This window comes from Bufo gargarizans, chromosome 2 (genome assembly GCF_014858855.1).
Source record: "Bufo gargarizans isolate SCDJY-AF-19 chromosome 2, ASM1485885v1, whole genome shotgun sequence".
Lineage (NCBI taxonomy): Eukaryota > Metazoa > Chordata > Amphibia > Anura > Bufonidae > Bufo > Bufo gargarizans.
Window position 1 is genome coordinate 550,116,015 of NC_058081.1, and position 20,183 is coordinate 550,136,197.

Below are 20,183 nucleotides of genomic sequence, written 5' to 3' on the forward strand. Positions count from 1 at the left end.
TTTTCATTTTGTTAGGTTTGCGGCCTTGTGCGAAAATAAAAACAAATTAAAGTTTTTCCCCATTATTCTGCACTCAATACCCCATAATTAGAAAGTGATAACAGAATATTAGAAATCTTGAATTGAAAAGAAAAAAATTGCATTGACATAAGTATTCAGACCCTTTACTCAGTACTTACCGGTAGTTGAAGCACCTTTGGCAGCAATTACAGTCTCCAGTCTTTTTGGATATGATGCCACAAGGTTTGGACAGCTGGATTTGAGGATTATCTGCCATTCTTTTCTTCAGATCCTGTCAAACTCAAATTGGATGGGGACCATTGGTGGACTTCCATTGTCAGGTCTCTCCAAATATGTTTAATTTGGTTCGAAACAGGGCTCTGTCTGGACATTCACAGAATTATATCTAAGCCACTCCTTTGTTGGCATGGCTGCGTGCTTAGGGTCATTGTCTTTTTGGAAGACAAATTTTCATCCCAGTTTGAGATCCAGAGCACTCTGAATCAGGTTCTCACTAAGAATAGCTCTGTTCTATGCTCCACTCAGCTTTCCCTCAATTCTGACCAGTCTCCCCTTCCCAGCTTCTGAAAAACTCCAGACAGCATGATGCTGCCACCATTATACGTTACTGTAGGTATGGTATTGGGCAAGTGATGAGCAGTGTCTGGTTTCCTCCAGACAGGACTTAGAAATTAGGCCAAAAAAGTTTAATCCTGGTTTCATAAAACCAGGAAATCTTACTTCTCACGGTCTGAGAGTTTGTTAGGTGCTTTTTTTGCAAACTCCAGGTGGGCTTTAACATGTCGTTTACTGATGAGAGGCTGCTGTGATGGTTGATCTTCTGGAAGTTTCTCCCATCTGCACACTGAATCTTTGGGGCTCAGCCAGGGTGACCATTGTGTTCTTGGTCACCTTTCTTACAAATTTCTTAGTTTGGTGGGTTGCCCAGGTCCAGCAAAAGTCCTGGTTCTTCTAAACTTCATTTAAGAATTATGTACTGTGCTCTTGGGAACTTTCAGTGCAGAATAAAAAAAATTGTATCCTTATAGTGACCTGTGCCTCCACACAATCCTGTCTCTGGGCTCTACATTTAGTTCTTTCCTCCTCATTGCTTGTTTTTTGCTCTGATATGTATTATCAGCTATTGTCAGATGTGAGATCTTATATAAACAGGGGTGTGTCTTTCCAAATCATGTCCAATCAATTGAATATACCACAGGTGGACTCCAATCAAGGTGTAGAAACATTTCAAAGATGATTAACAGTCTGAATACTTATGTCCTTGTGATATTTTAGTTTTTCTTTTTTAAATAATTAGCAATTCACTTGTTAGCAATTATGGGGTATTGAGGGAAGATTGATGGGTGAAAACAATTTTTTTTTATTTTATTTTAGCAAAAGGCTGCAACATAACAATGTGGAAAAAAGTGAAAGGGTATGAAGGCTTTCCAAATAGTTTGTAGACCAGCACATCATGAATGGGAGGGTGGCTGTGACTGGCAATACCAACCATTTAACCATTGGTGCAATCTGATCCATATGCATCAAAATGGCAAAAAATAATACAATATTATGAACACTAGAAATAGCACTACAGAAGGAAAAATACAAAAAAGGCTTTATTAAATATTAATGTGAATAGTAATATATATTTTTACAAAACAATGAAACGCTACAATATGCATATTTGGTATCGCCATGCTCTGAAAATAATCAGTAAAATGAAACACGGCGAACTGGCCATCACTGAACGACAGGCCCAAGAAGTGAACTCTGACATCATCTTTTTAATTCCTGATTTCACATTACTACATATGCTGTCACGCAGCTTTTCGAGAAACCAATTAAACAAAACTCCAATTATCGATTGACAATTGAAGCATGATGATGACTGACAACTGTAAATTTTCCTTTAATAGGTGTAAATAGTCTTCACAGGGAGGCAGCAAAGTTTAAAGGGGGTTTCCAACAGTTTTTTACGGATCATCTTTCCTCTGGATAGGTTATCAGTATCTAGTCCGGGGGGGTCTGACTCCCTGGACCCCCGCCGATCAGCTGTCTGAGAAGGCAGTGGTGTTATATTATCTCCGCAGCCTTCTCTCAGCTGTTCCTAGGCTATGTGACGTCACGTTCATCAGTAACATGGCCTAGTTGCAACTCAGTCCTGTTGAAGTGAATAGGGATAAACTTTGATCCAAACACAGCCGCTATACAATGTACGGCTACTGTGAGCACCGGTGCCTTCTGATTGGCAGGGCTCCCAGGTGTTAGACCCCCATCGATCAGATACCGATGACCTATCCAGAGGCTCTGCTTTCTCTGCAACTGCCACATCCTCTGCACTTTGACAGGATCGAGCAGTGAAATCTTCATGCCACCTGGCCATGTCAATCAAATTGCAGAAGGTGCAGCAGTTGCAGAGAGAGCAGAGCCTCTAGGTGTAATAGCAACGCCCCTGTTGCTCCTAGAGACTCAGCAATGCGGTCACATATGTACATGGGACCAACACAGATGCCTTCAGCTGCCAAGTGCACATGTAGCAGGTCAGCCAGTGTCAAAGGTACAAATCTGCTGACAGATGCTCTTTGATTTAAAGAAAAAAAAAAATCTAATGAGATATACAAAAGCAAGCCCTTGAATGCCTTCATGATATCATACAATTCTGTAGACTTTTAAACTTTTTTATAGATGAAGGAAACAGCTGATTTTGTTTAACATTTGTGGAAAATAATTGCAGGCGAAAGGTAATATTTTCAACTAATCTTAATATCAAAGGAATGCACAAAAAAATTAATTATGAGAAGAACCTCAGATTGGAAAATCCCAGTTAAGATATTTGACACGAGTTCCTAATGAACATGGTTTGTATCATTTTAATTAATAATGAAAGCATCTCTATATGCATAAGACCCTGGTTCGATTTCAATGACCCTTGTATTTTCAAACACAGTATTTTGCCACCTGGGTGGAGCTTAGGGTGAGTTCACATGACCATTTCATCTACCGTTATTTTGTTGTGTTAAAATAACTAAACAAACGGAACAAACTATGCACTACTATCCGTTAATTTAATGGATTATATGAACAGAGCCGTTAAAATAATGAACATAAAACCATCAGTTTGTTGTCCCTTTTTAAAAATGCATATTTTTTTGGGCGGATGCATTTATGAACGAATAGGAAAAAAGGGTGATGTGAACATGCCTTTAGTTAAACAGTTATGCCAGTTTGAGATAAGACCCAAAGGGGTTGTTTTAAGGTTAGAAAAAAATTGCTCCACACACAATTTAAGAAGCACTCCATTTATTTATTTATTTATTTTTAATTTTACATACTGTATTTTTTTGGCCTATAAGGCTACTTTCACTTGCGGCAGGACAGATCCAACAGGCTGTTCACCATGTCGGATCCGTCATGCGGCTATTTCGCCGTGCCGCCGGACCGCCGCTCCGTCCCTATTGACTATAATGGGGACGGGGGCGGAGCTACGGCGGTGCACGGCGAAAGGCCGCCGGACTAAAATTACCGCATGTCAGGCTTTTTAGTCCGGCGGCTTTCGCCGTGCACCGCCGCGCTGCGCCGGAGCTCCGCCCCCATCTTCATTATAGTCAATGGGGACGGAGCGGCGGTCCAGCGGCACGGCGAAATAGCCACAGGACGGATCCAACATGGTGAACAGCATGTCGGATCCGTCCTGCCGCAAGTGTGAAAGTAGCCTAAGACTTATTTTTTCTCCCTGAAATTGGAGGAAAATGGCAGTGCGTCTTATAGGGCGAATACTAAGGAGTAGGGATGAGCGGACCCGTGGATGTTCTGGTTTGCCGGGTTTAGCCGAACTTCGGGTCAAAGTTCTGGTTCGGGACCCGAACTCGAATCCGAACCCCATTGAAGTCAATGGGGACCTGAACTTTGGTGCACTAAAATGGCTGTAAAATGGTCGTAGTAAGGGCTAGAGGGCTGCAAAAAGAGGCAAGAAGTACAATTGCCCTGCAAACTAATGTGGATAGGGAAATTACTTTAAATAACATAGACTGGAAAATAACAGATAATGTTGAACTAGGAGGCGGAGGTCAAAGTGGGGTAGGAGGTTGAGGAGGCGGTAGACGTGGCGATGTAGGTGGAAGGGGCGGTGGAGGAGAAGGTAGCCATAGCCAACACAGGTTTTTTTTGTTTGTTTTTTTATATTTTTTTTTTATTAATTTGGGAAGACCCCAAAACATTGGGAAATAGAAAAGAGAATGCAAAGAGAAAGTGTGCTGGAGTATAACAATGGCTGGGTGCGGCCGGTATACTTGTCTGCTCAGCACAAGGTATGGACAAGTCCTGTGGGATCCATGCCTGGTTCATTTTAATGAATGTGAGCTTGTCCATATTGGCTGTGGACATGCGGCTGCGCTTGTCTGTGATTAACCCCCCTGTCGTGCTAAATACACTTTCGGACAATATACTTGGCACAATTTGGAGACCCAGAAGTTGAATGGGGCAGACCCATCAGTCAGTACATGTAGGCATTGCACACGTACTGTTCAACCATGTTGCTGAAATGCTGCCTCCTGCTAAAACGTTCCGTATCAGCTGGTGGTGCTGGTTGTTGTGGCGTGCTGACAAAGCTTTTCCACATTTCGGCCATGCTAACCCTCCCTTCTGAGGTGCTGGCGGGGCCCCAGCTGCGTTGGCAACTTCTTCCTCCTCCTCCTCCTCTGCCTTCGCTTCCACTAAGCCCCCGCTGTCACGTGTAAATGCCATCAGCAGCCCGTCTACCAGCGTGCGCTTGTACTCGCGCATCTTCCAATCACACTCCTGTGACGGAATTAAGGACAGCACTTTGTCCTTGTAGCGGGGATCCAGCAGGGTGGCCACCCAGTAATCAGCACTGGTTAGAATGTGGGCAACCCCGCGGTCATTGCACAGGCACTGCAGCATGTAGACGCTCATGTGTGCCAGGCTGCCCAGAAGCAACGACAAGCTGTGCTCTGTGGGAGGTGTATCGTCTGTGTCCTCTGTATCCCCCCAGCCACACTCCATTGATGCCCATAAACTGCTTTGGGTGCCACCCTGCTGTGAACATGGTTCCTCCTCATCATCATCCTCCTTCTCTTTATCCTGCAGAACTGTGCCCTGGCTGGACAGTTGTGTACCCGGCCTCTGTTGGTGCAGGAACCCACCCTCCGAGCCACTTGTGAATGACTGGCCTGATAACCGTGATAACGCCTCTTCCTCCTGTGCCACATCCTCTTCCATCATCACCCGAAGTATTTTTTCAAGCAGACATAGAAGTGGGATAGTAACGCTGAGGACTGTGTCATCGGCACTGGCCATGTTGGTGGAGTACGTGCAACACAGCACACACGTCCCGCATGGAGGCCCACTCCATTGTGGTGAAGTGGTGCTGTTCCGCAGAGCGACTCACCTGTCTGTGCTGCAGCTGAAACTCCACTATAGCCTACTGCTGCTTGCACAGTCTCTCCAGCATGTGCAAGGTGGAGTTCCATATGAGGCGGTGAGCGGAAAGGATGAAGTTACGCTGCAGCGCAGACAGGCAAGCAGCACCAGGGTGAGAACGCCAAAAGCGCGCACAGACGGCCCGCACTTTCAGCAGCAGCTTTTCCTTTTTCAGGAACCTCTGCACCACCAAATTCTGCACATGCGCCAGGCAAGGGATGTGCGTCAAACCGGCTAGTCCCAGAGCTGCTACAGATTTCGTCCATTATCGCACACCACCTGGCCAGGCTTGAGGCTCAGCGGCACCAACCACTCATCAGTCTGTTGTTCTATGCCCGTCCACAGCTTCTGCGCGGTGTGGGGTTTCTCCCCCAAACAGATGAGTTTCAAAACAGCCTGCTGTCGTTTCCCCCTGATTGTGCTGAAGTTGGTGATGAAGGTGTTACACTGACCGGATGAGGAGGTGGTAGAGGAGGAAGCAGAGTAGGAGAAGGAGGCAACAGGAGGCAACAAGAAATGTCCTGCAATCCTCGGTGGTGGTAGGACATGTGCCAAACTTCTATCCGCCTCAGGCCCACCCGCCACTGCATTTACCCAGTGTGCAGATATAACATCCCTGCCCATGCTTACTGGTCTATGTATTGGTAGTTATGTGGACCTTGCCACAGATGGCATTGCACAGTGCACACCTGATTTTGTCCGCCACTTGGTTGTGCAGGGCAGGGATGGTTCGCTTGGAAAAGTAGTGCCGGCTGGGAACCACGTACTGTGGGACAACCACCGCCATAAGGTTTTTGAAAGTCTCTGTCTCCACCAGACGGAATGACAGCATTTCAAAGGCCAGGAATTTTAAAATGCTGGCATTCAGGGCCAGGGATCATGGGTAGGTAGGGGGGGTACTACTTCTTTCTCTTCAGTGTTTGGGAGATGGACAGCTGAAGGCTTCCATGGGACAGTGTGGAGATGCTTGGTGACCGAGGTGGTGGTGTTACTGCCACATTCTCTGTTTGCGGGGTGGCAGGTGCCGCTGTCACTCCAGAGGGGGAGGAAGAGACCGAGACCGCAGCAGAAGAGGGAGCAAGAGGAGCCTGAGATCTTTTGAGCTGTACTCCACTGCAGCTCGTGCTTTGCATTTAGATGCCTGGTCATGCAGGCGGTGCTCAGGTTTAGAACATTTATGCCTTGCTTCAGGCTCTGATTGCACAGCGTGCAAACCACTCGCATCCTGTCGTCAGCACATTGTTTGAAGAATGGCCATGCCAGGGAGCTTAGTGCTCAGTCTCTGGGTGCGATGGGCAGTAGCAGGCATACTGGCTAGTGGACTGCCACTCTCCTTTTGCACCCTGCTCCGTCATTTGCTGTGCGGCTGGCGCTGTGTGACCACCACCTCTTTCACTGAACTGCACACGTCACTGGCATGACCTTGATTTCATGTGGGGTCTAGGACCTCATCATCCTCCACATCATCTTCCACCCACTCTTCACCCCTGCCCTCCTTGCCGGTCTGCACACGGCAGAAAGCCGTAGCATTTGGCACCTGTGTTTCGTCATCATCATCAGAGACGTGCTGCGGTGGTCATCCCATATCCACATCCTGAAACATAAGTGGTTGGGCATCAGTGCACTCAATCTCTTCCACTTCTGGGGAAGAGCTAGGTGGATGGCCGACGGAAACCCTGCTAGCAGAGTCATCAAAAAGCATAAGAGACTGCTGCATGACTTGGGGCTCAGACTGCTTGGCTGATTTGCAAGGGTTGAGGTGAAAGACAGATGCTCATGGGCTGCAGTTGCCAACTCTGCGGTTTCAGCAGGGGACCGGGTGGGAGACAATGTGAAGGAACTGGAGGCACTGTCAGACATCCAATCTACTACGGCCTCTACTTGTTCTGGCCTCACCATTCATACACTGGTATTCGGGCCTACAAAATGACGCTGAACATCCTGTCGCCTACGTGCACCCGAGGAAGGTGTTTCATTTGGGTGTGTAGCTGGCACAGATCGACCACGTACTCTCCCTGCAACAGAAGCTCCACCGGCAGCACCACGACCGGGGGAGCGTGCCTTATTTGACGCTCTCCTCATTCTTTGAGGTCACCCACCAAACTAACAGCCAGATTAGCTATATTAATTTCCCTGTCACATATGCAGTGCAGGTGTACCTCACACCAGAAATGGGAATAAGTCACTCACCGATCTAACAGACGGATTAACTATATTAATTTTCCTGTCACTTATGCAGTGCAGGTATACCTCACACCAAAAATTGGTATATGTGACCCATCAAACTAACAGACGGATAAACTATTATATTTTTGTGTCAGGGGTACAAAAATGGTGCATTGCACCCACAAAAAATCACTATAGGTCACCCACAAAATTAACAGCTAGATTAATTATTATATTTCTGTGCCAGGGGTACAAAGATGGTGCATTGCACCCACAAAACAAATAGCCAGATTTCTAACACTCTCCATTGCTTCAGCTGCCTGCTTCCTGTCCCTGCACTACCCAGAGCTGATGGGCGGTGCTACAAGTGATCCAGCTTGTATAGAGGCTGGGTCACATGATGCAACGGGCCAATCACAGACATGCTATTACCAGGCTTGTTAGTGCCCACAGCTTAAAAGTTTGATGATTGGCTGCCCTGCAGCCTTTCAAAAGCTTTATTAAATGCCCGAACACCGAACTCGAACCCGACAAAGTTCGGGATCGGATCCAGGTACCCGAACTCGCAAACTTTGGTACGGACCCAAACATTACAGTTCGAGTTCGCTCAACACTACTAAGGAGCTCTTCCATTATGGAAGGGCTCATTAGTACAGTAGGACCAGAATGAGGTGAATACAGCGCTCCATGTGCTGGCTCTGTACAGGGTAGAGAGAGATTAGAGGGCAGAGAGGGCAGACAGGCTCAAGCTGCATCACACAGGAAAACATGGAGACCCTGCAGTGTGAGGGAATACCAGCTCATTTAGCTGGACCATTGCTGGTGGCCATCTGATCAGAGCGTCTTTGAGTGAGGACAGGAGATGGTTTACAGACGTAAAGAAAGCTGGCTCATAAATCTTAACCCCTTAAATAGGCAACATAGTTCACCTAAAACTTGGACAATCCCTGTAAATGTGATAAAATAACAAAATTCCATACTTATTATTTGCTGCCAATTCCAGCATTGCATTCAGGCCCTCCCCACTACTGATATCATCTTTATGGTTGCAGCAGTGATGTTCCATGCTAACACCTTACAGTGCGGCTGAGGCTAGTGATTGACTGCAGTGGTGATCTGTGTGCAGAGAATGTCACAACTGCAGCCAGGAGCTCATCACTGGAAGCATCAGGGATAAAAAAGGGATGAATGTGGGATATTTACGAGTTTTTATCGAACTCAGACAACCCCTTTAAGGCTCAGCAATTTTTTTTTTATCTCTGCATATCAAAAGTCGTAACGTTTAAAATTTTCTATTGACGTAGTTGTATGAGGATTTGTTTTATGTGGGGAAAGATGTATTTTTGAATAGCACCTTTATGGAGTACACCAGGTGACTATATGACACTTGCCAATATAGCTTTTCTTAATTTTCTGTGCCATTTGCTGTATTTCATAAGTCATGTCCCCTTGTTGGGAAAATTTTCTGTGCTGACCACACAGGAGACCATGTCCATAAAGACAGCTGCTGATAGAGGGTCATGTGACCATGGAAAGATAACTCCAGACACATCACTCAGCCTTCTCCACTCAAGTGCACCACATCCGCCATCTGCACGTTCAGTGTTAAGAATGTTATTGCAGGTACAGTGTGATTGAATGGAGGAGACTGTAAAACAAGCAATGCAACAGCTCACTGCAAACCAAATAAAGTACAAAATTGCATCATAATTGCAAATGCTATACTAATAAGTTAGAGATGCTTGGCAAATCATTTTGTACAAAACTATTTGAGCCCGTCTGCCACACGTCAAGGCAATCTCTAGTTAGACGGGTTCCTAACACTAATTCTACCTGTTATGTGCCATGACGGCTACCATATAATTCAGCGGGTGTAGGTTTCACATGCATGCTGGGCCTGCTTTAATTTCAGTCATTTTTTGGTGCCAAAATGGCCTCCATTATATCCAAGGAATGCAGGTACCAACATGCATGCCCGGGCCCACTCCACACCACTCCTGGTGCCAAATGGCCACCAAAGACTGCAATGAGAGTCCACCCTATATTTCTCCTGGTGCCAGATGGCTTCAGTGAGTGAGGGGGAGCAGGCCAAGCTATATACTAACACTAATTAAAATCAGCCTATGGGGCAGACGAGATGGTCAGGAGTGCACGACTGAGGTGTCAGCCACACCTCCAGTACAAACTGCAAAGAAAAAAGGGGGTCATTCAGCACATCCCAAAGCGCAGGGGCACGTTCCTTTGGCTGAGAACAACACTGTAAAACAAAAAATGCAATGCAACAGCTCTCTGCAAACCAAATAAAGTACAAAAATGCATCATAATTGCAAATGCTATACTTATAAGTTAGAGATGCTTGGTAAATCAGTTTGCTCAAAACTATTTGAGCCCGTCTGCCGCACGTCAAGGCGATCTCTGTAAGACGGGTTCCTAACACTAATTCTACCTGTTATGTGCCATGACGCTACCATATAATTCAGCGAGTGTAGGTTCCACATGCATGCTGGGCCTACACTCTAACTTATTAGTACAGACTGAATGGAGAAGTGTGAATGTTATGTTTTATTTAGCCAGTTTTTGCTCCATCAAGTGCCCTCAAGAAAGAGCTTCACTTTGAAGTGCCTACTAATCTCTGCATTCAGCTTCTTCACAGCTCTTCCCCTTGCTCTTAGTGACAGATGTACTGATCTTCTGGTTTGATGCTACAGCTGTTACTCAGAGCAGTGAGGAGGGGCTGTGAAGCAGCTCAATGCATAGAGTGCTTCACAGTGAATCCCCACCCTCCGCACATGCAGTAGTAAAATATGACTGAATAAAACTTCATATTCATACTGCACCTGATGAGAAAAGTTCACAAAAGGTATGGTTTGTACCGCTCTCCCCAGCTCCTAGCTATCAGACTCCCTTAAGTGTGTCTGAGTCATAAAATGAATAAAATGTGATATTTCTTGGAGCTGTACAGATTATTGTGACGTTTTCTATGTAATGCCTGTTGTCTCATTTCAGATTGTAGATATCCTGCGGGGCAAATCATCTTCTCCGCGTAGACAAAATGAAAGACTTAGAGGACCAATTAAAGGACGATCATGTAGTCCAGCATCACAAGGAGTAGCATCTAGTAACATGTCTATAAGCCCACCTCTATAAAGGGAATTGGATCATACTTCTTACCTCAAAACGTGTATTATGGCCTCTAAATACTGTATGTCTTCTACGTAGAGAAACCATCATTGCTGACCATTGGGATCTGCATTGTTCCCTGAATCACCATAATGAAAGCATTCAACTACCAAACCCTTGAACCGTCAAACTTCCAACCCTTCTACTCCTGGACCTGGAACCCAGACCCAACTAATCTTACACTAGGTCTACAAAGTGGATGATCTGGCAGTTCTTCCATATGACTGGATGCATTGTGAGGACAGTATAGTGTCACACAGCCCAGAGATCTCCAGGAGAAGACTTCTGGAAAGTCTGGAGCTGAAATGATCCTTCATCCAAGATTCATGTCTGGATATTGAATGTCACTTGAATTGGTGCACAATCACCCCTACTTACCTGCCCCAAAGCAGCGGTGTAGTCTGCCTCTTTACTAAGCATGCAGATAGAGGAAGGTTAAGCAATAAAACCTGCTCAAAATATATAATTTTTAGAAGGACACCTCTATCCTTCCACAATTTTTATGACCAGGTACACTGTTGTGAGGAGTCTCTCAGCCTGATGCCTCTGGAGATCCTAGGGAAGCAAGCGGTAGAGGTAAAATTATTCCTCACTGAAGCATGAATCAAGATACGTATTGACTCTTGGAGGTGGCATGTGTTTGTGCCCATTTATGTCTGCTTACCTGTTTTTGGAGCAATGGTGTACCCTGTCTCTGTGGTTAGTGGGCTACTAGAAAGCAGCAAGTAATGCTATTCTCTAACCATATACATTCCAGAAGAAAAGATCAAGGAATATGTAAAGGATACTTTGAGGGTGAATGTTAGCGGGTGCGATTTTTGTATACATATATTACTATAATAGACCTTTCATAACCAGAGCATTATATAGTTCAGTGATACAGATCTAGAGATGTGTCTACTACTTCAAACCAACTTAAAGTTAAAGGGATTGTCTTGTATAAGAAAATGACTATAATGGCCGCCTTGGGACAGAGAAAGCCAAGTAGTTCCCATTGAAAATGCAGTTGCAGAGTGCTTTCTTAGCATGGACATTGAGGAAATATATGTGTGATGTGCAACCCATGTCTTTGATGAGGTGATCCCTTTGAGCCGTTCTTCTACAACTCATAATCCTCCGTTTCACAGAAACTACCATGACTGTACATAGATAAGGAAATGTTTGCGACATACATCCCGCCTTACACTCCCTTTATGTTTGACTTATGTGTTTTGCTGCAGGGTGGGTGAAATGTGATATGGGTTATGGTGTTGGCTTTAAATTCCTGTAAGTTATTTAATATTTTTTTACAATAAATATTTTTTTAAATAAACCTAGCAGCATTTCTCAGATCCAGGTAGTGATAGCGCTATGGAAAAGTTTGTAAAACTGTTGAATTGTAGTAGATCAAGTAATTACAGTAAATATTAGTGCTCTGCAACTTTATATGATTTATTGTAGAGGATCCATTAAAGTGCCAGGCTACTTTCACACTAGTGGCACGGACCTCCGGCAGACTGTTCTGTCGGGTGAACAGCCTGGCGGATCTGTCCAGCCACTAGTGACCGTGTGCCCCCGGACTGCCACTCCGTCCCCATTGACTATAATGGGGGCGGTGCGGAGGCACGGCGAGAGCCTCTCACCGTGCGCTGCCATGCCTCCGCCAGAACTCTGCACCACCCCCATTATAGTCAATGGGGACGGAGCGGCAGTCCGGGGGCACACAGTCACTAGCGGCAGGACGGATCCGACGGCTGTTCACCCTACGGAACAGCCTGCCGGCGGTCCGTGCCACTAATGTGAAAGTAGCCTTAATAGAAATTAACTCGTACAGCAACAAATCTGAATGGGCATTCACCTGCAGTTTTTCACCCTATTGTAGCTACATGTTGTACTCTGTATGTAACGTTTTATCTGTTACTATGTTACTACCCTCTAGTAGTATTTTAGTTTTCTATTAGAGTCCAGTAGTATGTGAAGCAGCAAGTGGCTCCATTGGGATGCACCAAGTGAAGGATGAATTTAAGGTCTTTGGTCAAGCTAAGGCTACTTTCACACTCGCGTTTGGTGCAGATCCGTCATCAGGGGAGCACCCAGGAATTTTGTCTAGGGCGGGTCCGAAAGGCAAAAAAATGTAGGGAAGGGGTGTCGTTTGTTGAGCTGATTCTTTTACTTGGCGATCCTGAAAGCCCTGTAGAAACATACTGCTACGCAATTTTTTGGGGCCCTGCCCATTATTAAAACCCCCTCCTACATATAATAGACCACTCCCAACAAACACTGTACAGCTGACATTCTATAGTTGCGACCTGTCTCTACACATCATACAGAGAGAAGGGGGGGCCTGTCCTGGCTGCACTGCCTGCTTCACATTATACAATAAACAGCAGGCTACAGCCAGGAAGCTCCTCCCTTCCCAGATCCTGCTCAAGACCTGTGGTTCCCCCCACCATCTTCCACCCGCCAGTGGCCTGCTGCCCCCCTTGACCGTCCTCCCCAGCTCTGAATCCTCCTTCTGCAAATGGCAGGGGGAGGAGCCGGAGCATCTTCTCTCCTATACAGCGCCCCATACTTCTTACATCCAGTGATTTCACCTTTGTTGTAGACGTTCTCTTTCCTCATCTTCTCCATTCAGACCAGACCGCCATGATGATTTTTCAGCCATCTCTGCAGAGATTAACAAACATACATTAGTTTCCCACATTTCCATCATCTTCACATCTTCTGAACACCCTTTCCTGCCACCCCCAATACTATACTGCAGAACCAGTCCCCCTGGAAATACTGCTACCACACAGATAGTGCCCCAATACTGTGCCCGCTGTGCCCCCAATACTATACTGCAGAAACAGTCCCCCTGGAAATACTGCTACCACACAGATAGTGCCCCAATACTGTGCCTGCTGTGACCCCAATACTATACTGCAGAAACAGTCCCCCTGGAAATACTGCTACCACACAGATAGTGCCCCAATACTGTGCCTGCTGTGCCCCCAATACTATACTGCAGAAACAGTCCCCCTGGAAATACTGCTACCACACAGATAGTGCCCCAATACTGTGCCTGCTGTGACCCCAATACTATACTGCAGAAACAGTCCCCCTGGAAATACTGCTACCACACAGATAGTGCCCCAATACTGTGCCTGCTGTGCCCCCAATACTATACTGCAGAAACAGTCCCCCTGGAAATACTACTACCACACAGATAGTGCCCCCTTCAACAATTATTGGCACACAGTTCTCTAAAAAAAATAACTGCGCCCAGACACTAATAGTATAAAGATAATGTCCACCAAAAATTATTGTGCTAAGCTGATACTGTGGCAGGGTGCCCCCCAAAGTAACAGGGCTCCCCAAAATAGAAATAATTCTCTGTCAGAGCACACTTAGTAGTAATAATGCCCCTATAGTGCCCATACTAGTAATCATGTTCCTCATAGCCCCCCAGTAGTAGCAAAGCTCCGCATAATACCTCCTAGTACTAATAATTCTCCCTACAATATGACAGTACATGAAATACCCCCACTTAGTGCCCGCTGTTGAGCTAATGTCCCCATAATGTATGCCAGTATAAAATACCCCTATATAGTGCCCCAGTAAATGCCCTCATAGTGCTCCTCTCCCCCTTCCCCATAGTGTCCCCCATAATATGCCAGTAAAAAATGCCCCTTCTAAGTGCCACCATATGCCCCAATAGTGCTCCTCTCCCCCATAGTGCCACTCTCTCCTATAGTGCCTCCCATAATGTGCCATTAAAAAAATGCCCCCTTAGTGCCACCAGATGCCATAATGCCCCCATAATGTGCCAATAAGAATAAAGGCCCCTTTAGAGCCCCCACTTCCCCTTAGTGCCCCCAAATAATGCCCCTATAGTGCCACCAGATGCCCCATAGTGCCATTCTCCCCTATAGTGCCCCAATAATGTGTCAATAAAAAAAAAGCCCCTTTAGACCCCCCAAATGCCCCCAAAGTGCTCCTCTCCCCCATGGTGCCGCCCCATAATGTGCCAGTAAAAAATGCCCCTTCAAAGTGCCACCATAGGCCCCAATGGTGCTCCACTCCTCCATAGTGCCGCCCTCCCCTATAGTGCCTCCCATAATGTGCCAGTAAAAAATGCCCCCTTAGTGCCACCAGATGCCATAATGCCCCCATGTGCCAATAAGAAAAAAAGGCCCCTTTAGAACCCCCACTTCCCCATAATGCCCCCAAATAATGCCCCTATAGTGCCACCAGATGCCCCCTAGTGCCGTTCTCCCCTATAGTGCCCCCCATAATGTGTAAAAAAATGTAAAAAGCCCCTTTAGAGCCCCCATAGTGCCCCCCAAATAATGCCCCTATAGTGCCACCAGATGCCCCATAGTGCCGTTCTCCCCTATAGTGCCCCCCATAGTGTGTAAAAAATAAATAAAAGCCCCTTCAGAGCCCCCATAGTGCGCCTCTCCCCCATGGTGCCCCCCCATAATGTGCCAGTAAGAAGTGCCACCAAAAAATAGTACCACCAGATGCCCCATAGTGCCGTTCTCCCCTTTAGTGCCCCCATAGTGCCAGCTCCCCCCCCTCCAAAAAAAAAAAAATACACTGATACCTCCATCAGCAGCGATGCGATGCAGGCCTCTTCCGGCCTGTGTCCCTGCTGTTTGTGCTGCCCGACTCAGGCGGCGCGATGATGACGTCATTGCGCCGCCTGAGCCGGCCTCTGATAGGCTGCAGGCATTAGTGCCTGCGGCCTATCAGAAGAACAGGGGAGGGACACACCTCTCCCTCCCCTGCTCTGCCGCATCACAGGCATCTGTATCGCTGTCCTAAGGACGGCGATACAGATGGATTAGATATGGAGATGAGCGCTTCCACAATGGAAGCGCTCATCTCCTACTGCCCCCCCCACCGCCGCCGCCGCCGCAATTACATCCAGGGCCGCGCCGCCTGTGGTGATCGGCGGTGCGGCTCTGAAGGATAAAAATAAATAAAAATTGTCTGGTTGTTCTAGGGGGGTCCGCTGAACCCCCCCCCCCCTGTAGGTGCGCCACTGTCCGTCATGGATCTGCACAGATGGATCCGTTCAGATAATACAACCGTCTCCATCCATTCAGAACGGATCAGTTTGTATTATCTTTAACATAGTCAAGACAGATTGTGCCATAGAAAACGGATCGATCCCCATTGACTTACATTGTGTGTCAGAACGGATCCATTTGACTCAGTTTCGACAGACGGACACCAAAACGCTGCAAGCAGCGTTTTGGTGTCCGCCTCCAAAGCGGAATGGAGACTGAACTGATGCAAACTGAGCGGATCCTTTTCCATTCAGAATGCATTAGAGCAAACTGATCCGTTTTGGACCGCTTGTGAGAGCCCATGACTGATCTCACAAACGGAAAGCCAAAACTCCAGTGTGAAAGTAGCCTAAATTATACCAGGTTGGCATGAGCTGCATACAAACAATTGCGGAACAGACTACACTGGTGGTCTGGTGGAATTAGTCCACCATGAACATATATGTGGGAAACAGAAGATTGGAAGCAAAAGATAGGACATGTCTAAAGATGAGCGAACGACTCGAGATTCACTTTGGTTCAGGTTCGCAGAATTAAAAAAAAAAGTTTGGTTCAGACCCGAATCGTTTACGGCAAACCGGTACATAAAAATTGGTACATAACCCCCTCTAGCCTCCTAGGACTCATCGTTTTTAGGTAAACTTATCTCTTTTCATTAATTTTTTATGAATTTTTTATCCCCCCCCCCCCCCCAAGCTCTTGAATGCAATGACAGCAATAGTAAATGATGTCTGAGCGACACTGACATACAGTACCTAGCTGTGGATAAACGCACGTTTGACAGCATTAACTTATAGTGCGTTTAACGGTACACACTCAGATTGGGTCACTGTCACTAGTGGGGTACCTCAGGGGTCAGTATTGGGCCCTATTCTCTTCAATATATTTATTAATGATCTTGTAGAAGGCTTGCATAGTAAAGTATCAATTTTCGCAGATGACACTAAACTGTGTAAAGTAATTAACACTGATGAGGACAGTATACTACTACAGATGGATCTGGATAGATTGGAGGCTTGGGCAGAGAAGTGGCAGATGAGGTTTAACACTGATAAATGTAAAGTTATGCACATGGGAAGGAAAAATGCAAGTCACCTGTACATACTAAATGGTAAAACACTCGGTAACACAGACATGGAAAAGGATCTAGGAATTTTAATAAACAGCAAACTAAGCTGCAAAAACCAGTGTCAGGCAGCTGCTGCCAAGGCCAATAAGATAATGGGTTGCATCAGAAGGGGCATAGATTCCCGTGATGAGAACATAGTCCTACCACTTTACAAATCATTAGTCAGACCACACATGGAGTACTGTGTACAGTTCTGGGCTCCTGTAAACAAGGCAGACATAGCAGAGCTGGAGAAGGTCCAGAGGAGGGCAACTAAAGTAATAACTGGAATGGGGCAACTACAGTACCCTGAAAGATTATCAAAATTAGGGCTAATTACTTTAGAAAAAAGGCGACTGAGGGGAGATCTAATTAATATGTATAAATATATTAGGGGTCAGTACAGAGATCTATCCCATCAGCTATTTATCCCCAGGACTGTAACTGTGACGAGGGGACATCCTCTGCGTCTGGAGGAAAGAAGGCTTGTACACAAACATAGAAGAGGATTCTTTACGGTAAGAGCAGTGAGACTATGGAACTCTCTGCCTGAGGAGGTGGTGATGGTGAGTACAATAAAGGAATTCAAGAGGGGCCTGGATGTATTTCTGGAGCGTAATAATATTACAGGCTATAGCTACTAGAGAGGGGTCGTTGATCCAGGGAGTTATTCTGATTGCCTGATTGGAGTCGGGAAGGAATTTTTTATTCCCCTAAAGTGGGGGAAATTGGCTTCTACCTCACAGGGTTTTTTTTTTGCCTTCCTCTGGATCAACTTGCAGGATAACAGGCCGAACTGGATGGACAAATGTCTTTTTTCGGCCTTATGTACTATGTTACTATGTTACTATGTTTAAAAACACACCGCGCCGGAACTTGTGTTATGCTTTTTCATACTCGAAAGCTTCTAAAAATTGTCCCTTATCGGGGGCAGATGATGTTTAGGCACACACGATGTTATGGAATAAAAAAAAAAAGTGGCTGGGGGGGGGGCCAAGCATCCAAAAATTATGACTTGACGGTCTGCCTGTACACCACGCACAAGTGTTAATTGTCAGAAGAAGACGTGGCTCGTTGTAAACAAACCTTAAAAAGTTATCCCTTTTAATTGGGCATGTGGCCGCAGAAGAAGAGACAGCAGACGCAGCATAGCATGGAACATGCAAGGCAGTGGGCTGTCTATGGGAAGTAGTAGTATTAGTAGTGGCAAATGCTTTTTGTTAAAATTGGTGGCAGTAGAAGATTAGCAGGGAGGAGGAGCAGCAACTGAGGGAGCAGCAGCCTTAAGCCTCATGCACACGTCCGTGGAACACAGACCGTGTGATACCGGCCTGGATCATACCAGTGTATTGCTGTACTGCCACGGCAGCAGGAAGCGCACGGCGTCATAGCAACCAATGACGCCGTGCTCTCCTGCACTCAGAAGAAATCCAGGCCAGTATCACGCGGTCCGTGTTCCACGGATGTGTGTGCATGAGGCTTTACGGAAGATAATGGTTGAAGAGAGCAGCAGCTGTACAGAACATGATGCCTGGCAGGCCGCAGCACTGGCATGATGGTAGTGACAGCAGCAGCCTTAGAGAACATGATGGTTGGCAGGTCGCAGCGGTGGCATGATGGTGGTGTTGTCATGATGGAGGTAGCAGCAGGTGTACAGAACATGATGGTCGGCAGGACGCAGCAGTGGCATGATGGAACCAGCAGCCGTACAAAACATGATAGTTGGCAGGTCGCAGCACTGATATGATGGTGGCTGTGGCATAATGGAGGGAGCAGCAGCCTTATGGCTTCTGCTGGTGGCAGTGGTAGGGGGTGGAGAGGGGCCTCTGTTTCAGACACGCTGGTGGCAGGAGTCTGCCCGTCATAAGCAACGACAAGCTGCGTTCACAGTGTTTCCTAGTTATACCTCAATTTGTCCAACCCTTAAAAGGGAGGAAAACATTCCCCCATTTTGCCTTGGTAGTGAGGGTCTAAAAGCATGGCTATCCAGTAATCGTCAGGCCAGCAAACATGTTTTGCAGTACCCTGGCCAACATAAAAAAACACATACTGCTCGATATACACCCCTCACATTTTTGTAAATATTTTATTATATCTTTTCATGGGACAACACTGAAGATATGACACTTTGATACAACTGTGTAACTTTGGTGTGCCCTCAAAATAACTCAACACACAGCCATTAATGTCTAAACCGCTGGAAACAAAAGTGAATGCCCAATTAGCCATTTTCCCTCTCTAGTGTTGTGTGACTCAAAAGTGTTACAAGGTCTCAGGTGTGAATAGGGAGCAGATGTGTTAAATTTGGTGTTATCGCTCTCACACTTTTTCATACTGGTCACTGGAAGTTCAGCATGGCACCTCATGGCAAAGAACTCTCTGAGGATCTGAAAAACAGAATTGTTGCTCTAGGCCAGGCATGCTCAACCCGCGGCCCTCCAGCTGTTGCAAAACTACAACTCCCAGCATGCCCGAAAAGCCTACAGCCATCAGCCTACAGCAGGGCATTGTGGGTGTTGTAGTTTTACAACAGCTGGAGGGCAGCAGGTTGAGCATGCCTGCTCTAGGCTATAAGAACAGGCCTCGCCATAGTTGACCAAATAAGTTTCATGCACGTGCTCAGCGTCATATCCAGAGGTTGTCTTTTCAAAATAGATGTATGAAAGCTGCCAGTATTGATGCAGAGGTCAAGGGAGTGGGGGGTCAGCCTGTCAGTACTCAGACCATATGCCGCACACTGCATCAAATTGGTCTGCATGGCTGTTGTCCCAGAAGGAATTCTCTTCTAAAGATGATCCACAAGAAAGTCTGCAAACAGTTTGCTGAAGACAAGCAGACTAAGGACATGGATTACAGAAATCATGTCCTGTGGTCTGATGAGACCAAGATAAACTTATTTGGTTCAGATGGTGTCAAGCGCGTGTCGCTGCAACCAGGTGAAGAGTACAAAGACAAGTGTCTTGCATACAGTCAAGCATGGTGGTGGGAGTGTCATGGTTTAGAGCTGCATGAGTGCTGCCGATTGTGGGGAGCTACAATTCATTGAGGGAACCATGAATTCCAACATGTACTGTGACATACTGAAGCAGAACATGTTCTCCTCCCTTCAGAAACTAGGTCACAGGGCAGTATTTCAACATGATAACGACCCCAAACACACCTCCAAGATGACCACTGCCAAGCTGAAGAAACTGAGGGTAAAGGCGCTGGACTGGCCATGCATGTCTCCAGATCTAAACCCTATTGAGCAT

At 46.3% G+C, this 20,183-nt stretch overlaps 1 protein-coding gene across 2 annotated transcripts in view; it reads left to right on the forward strand.

Annotated features, from left to right (window-relative positions):
- Positions 1 to 12,076, forward strand: part of LOC122926668 (B-cell lymphoma 3 protein homolog) — a 100,305-nt gene extending 88,229 nt beyond the window's left edge. Inside the window, exon 8 of one of the 2 annotated variants that reach the window (XM_044278118.1) lies at positions 10,615 to 12,076. In XM_044278118.1, coding sequence (XP_044134053.1) covers positions 10,615 to 10,655 — 41 coding nt within the window. In that variant the 3' untranslated portion in view covers positions 10,656 to 12,076. The remainder of the gene's footprint in view (positions 1 to 10,614) is intronic. The other variant, XM_044278116.1, reaches the window with a different exon arrangement.
- Positions 12,077 to 20,183: the final 8,107 nt, after the last annotated feature.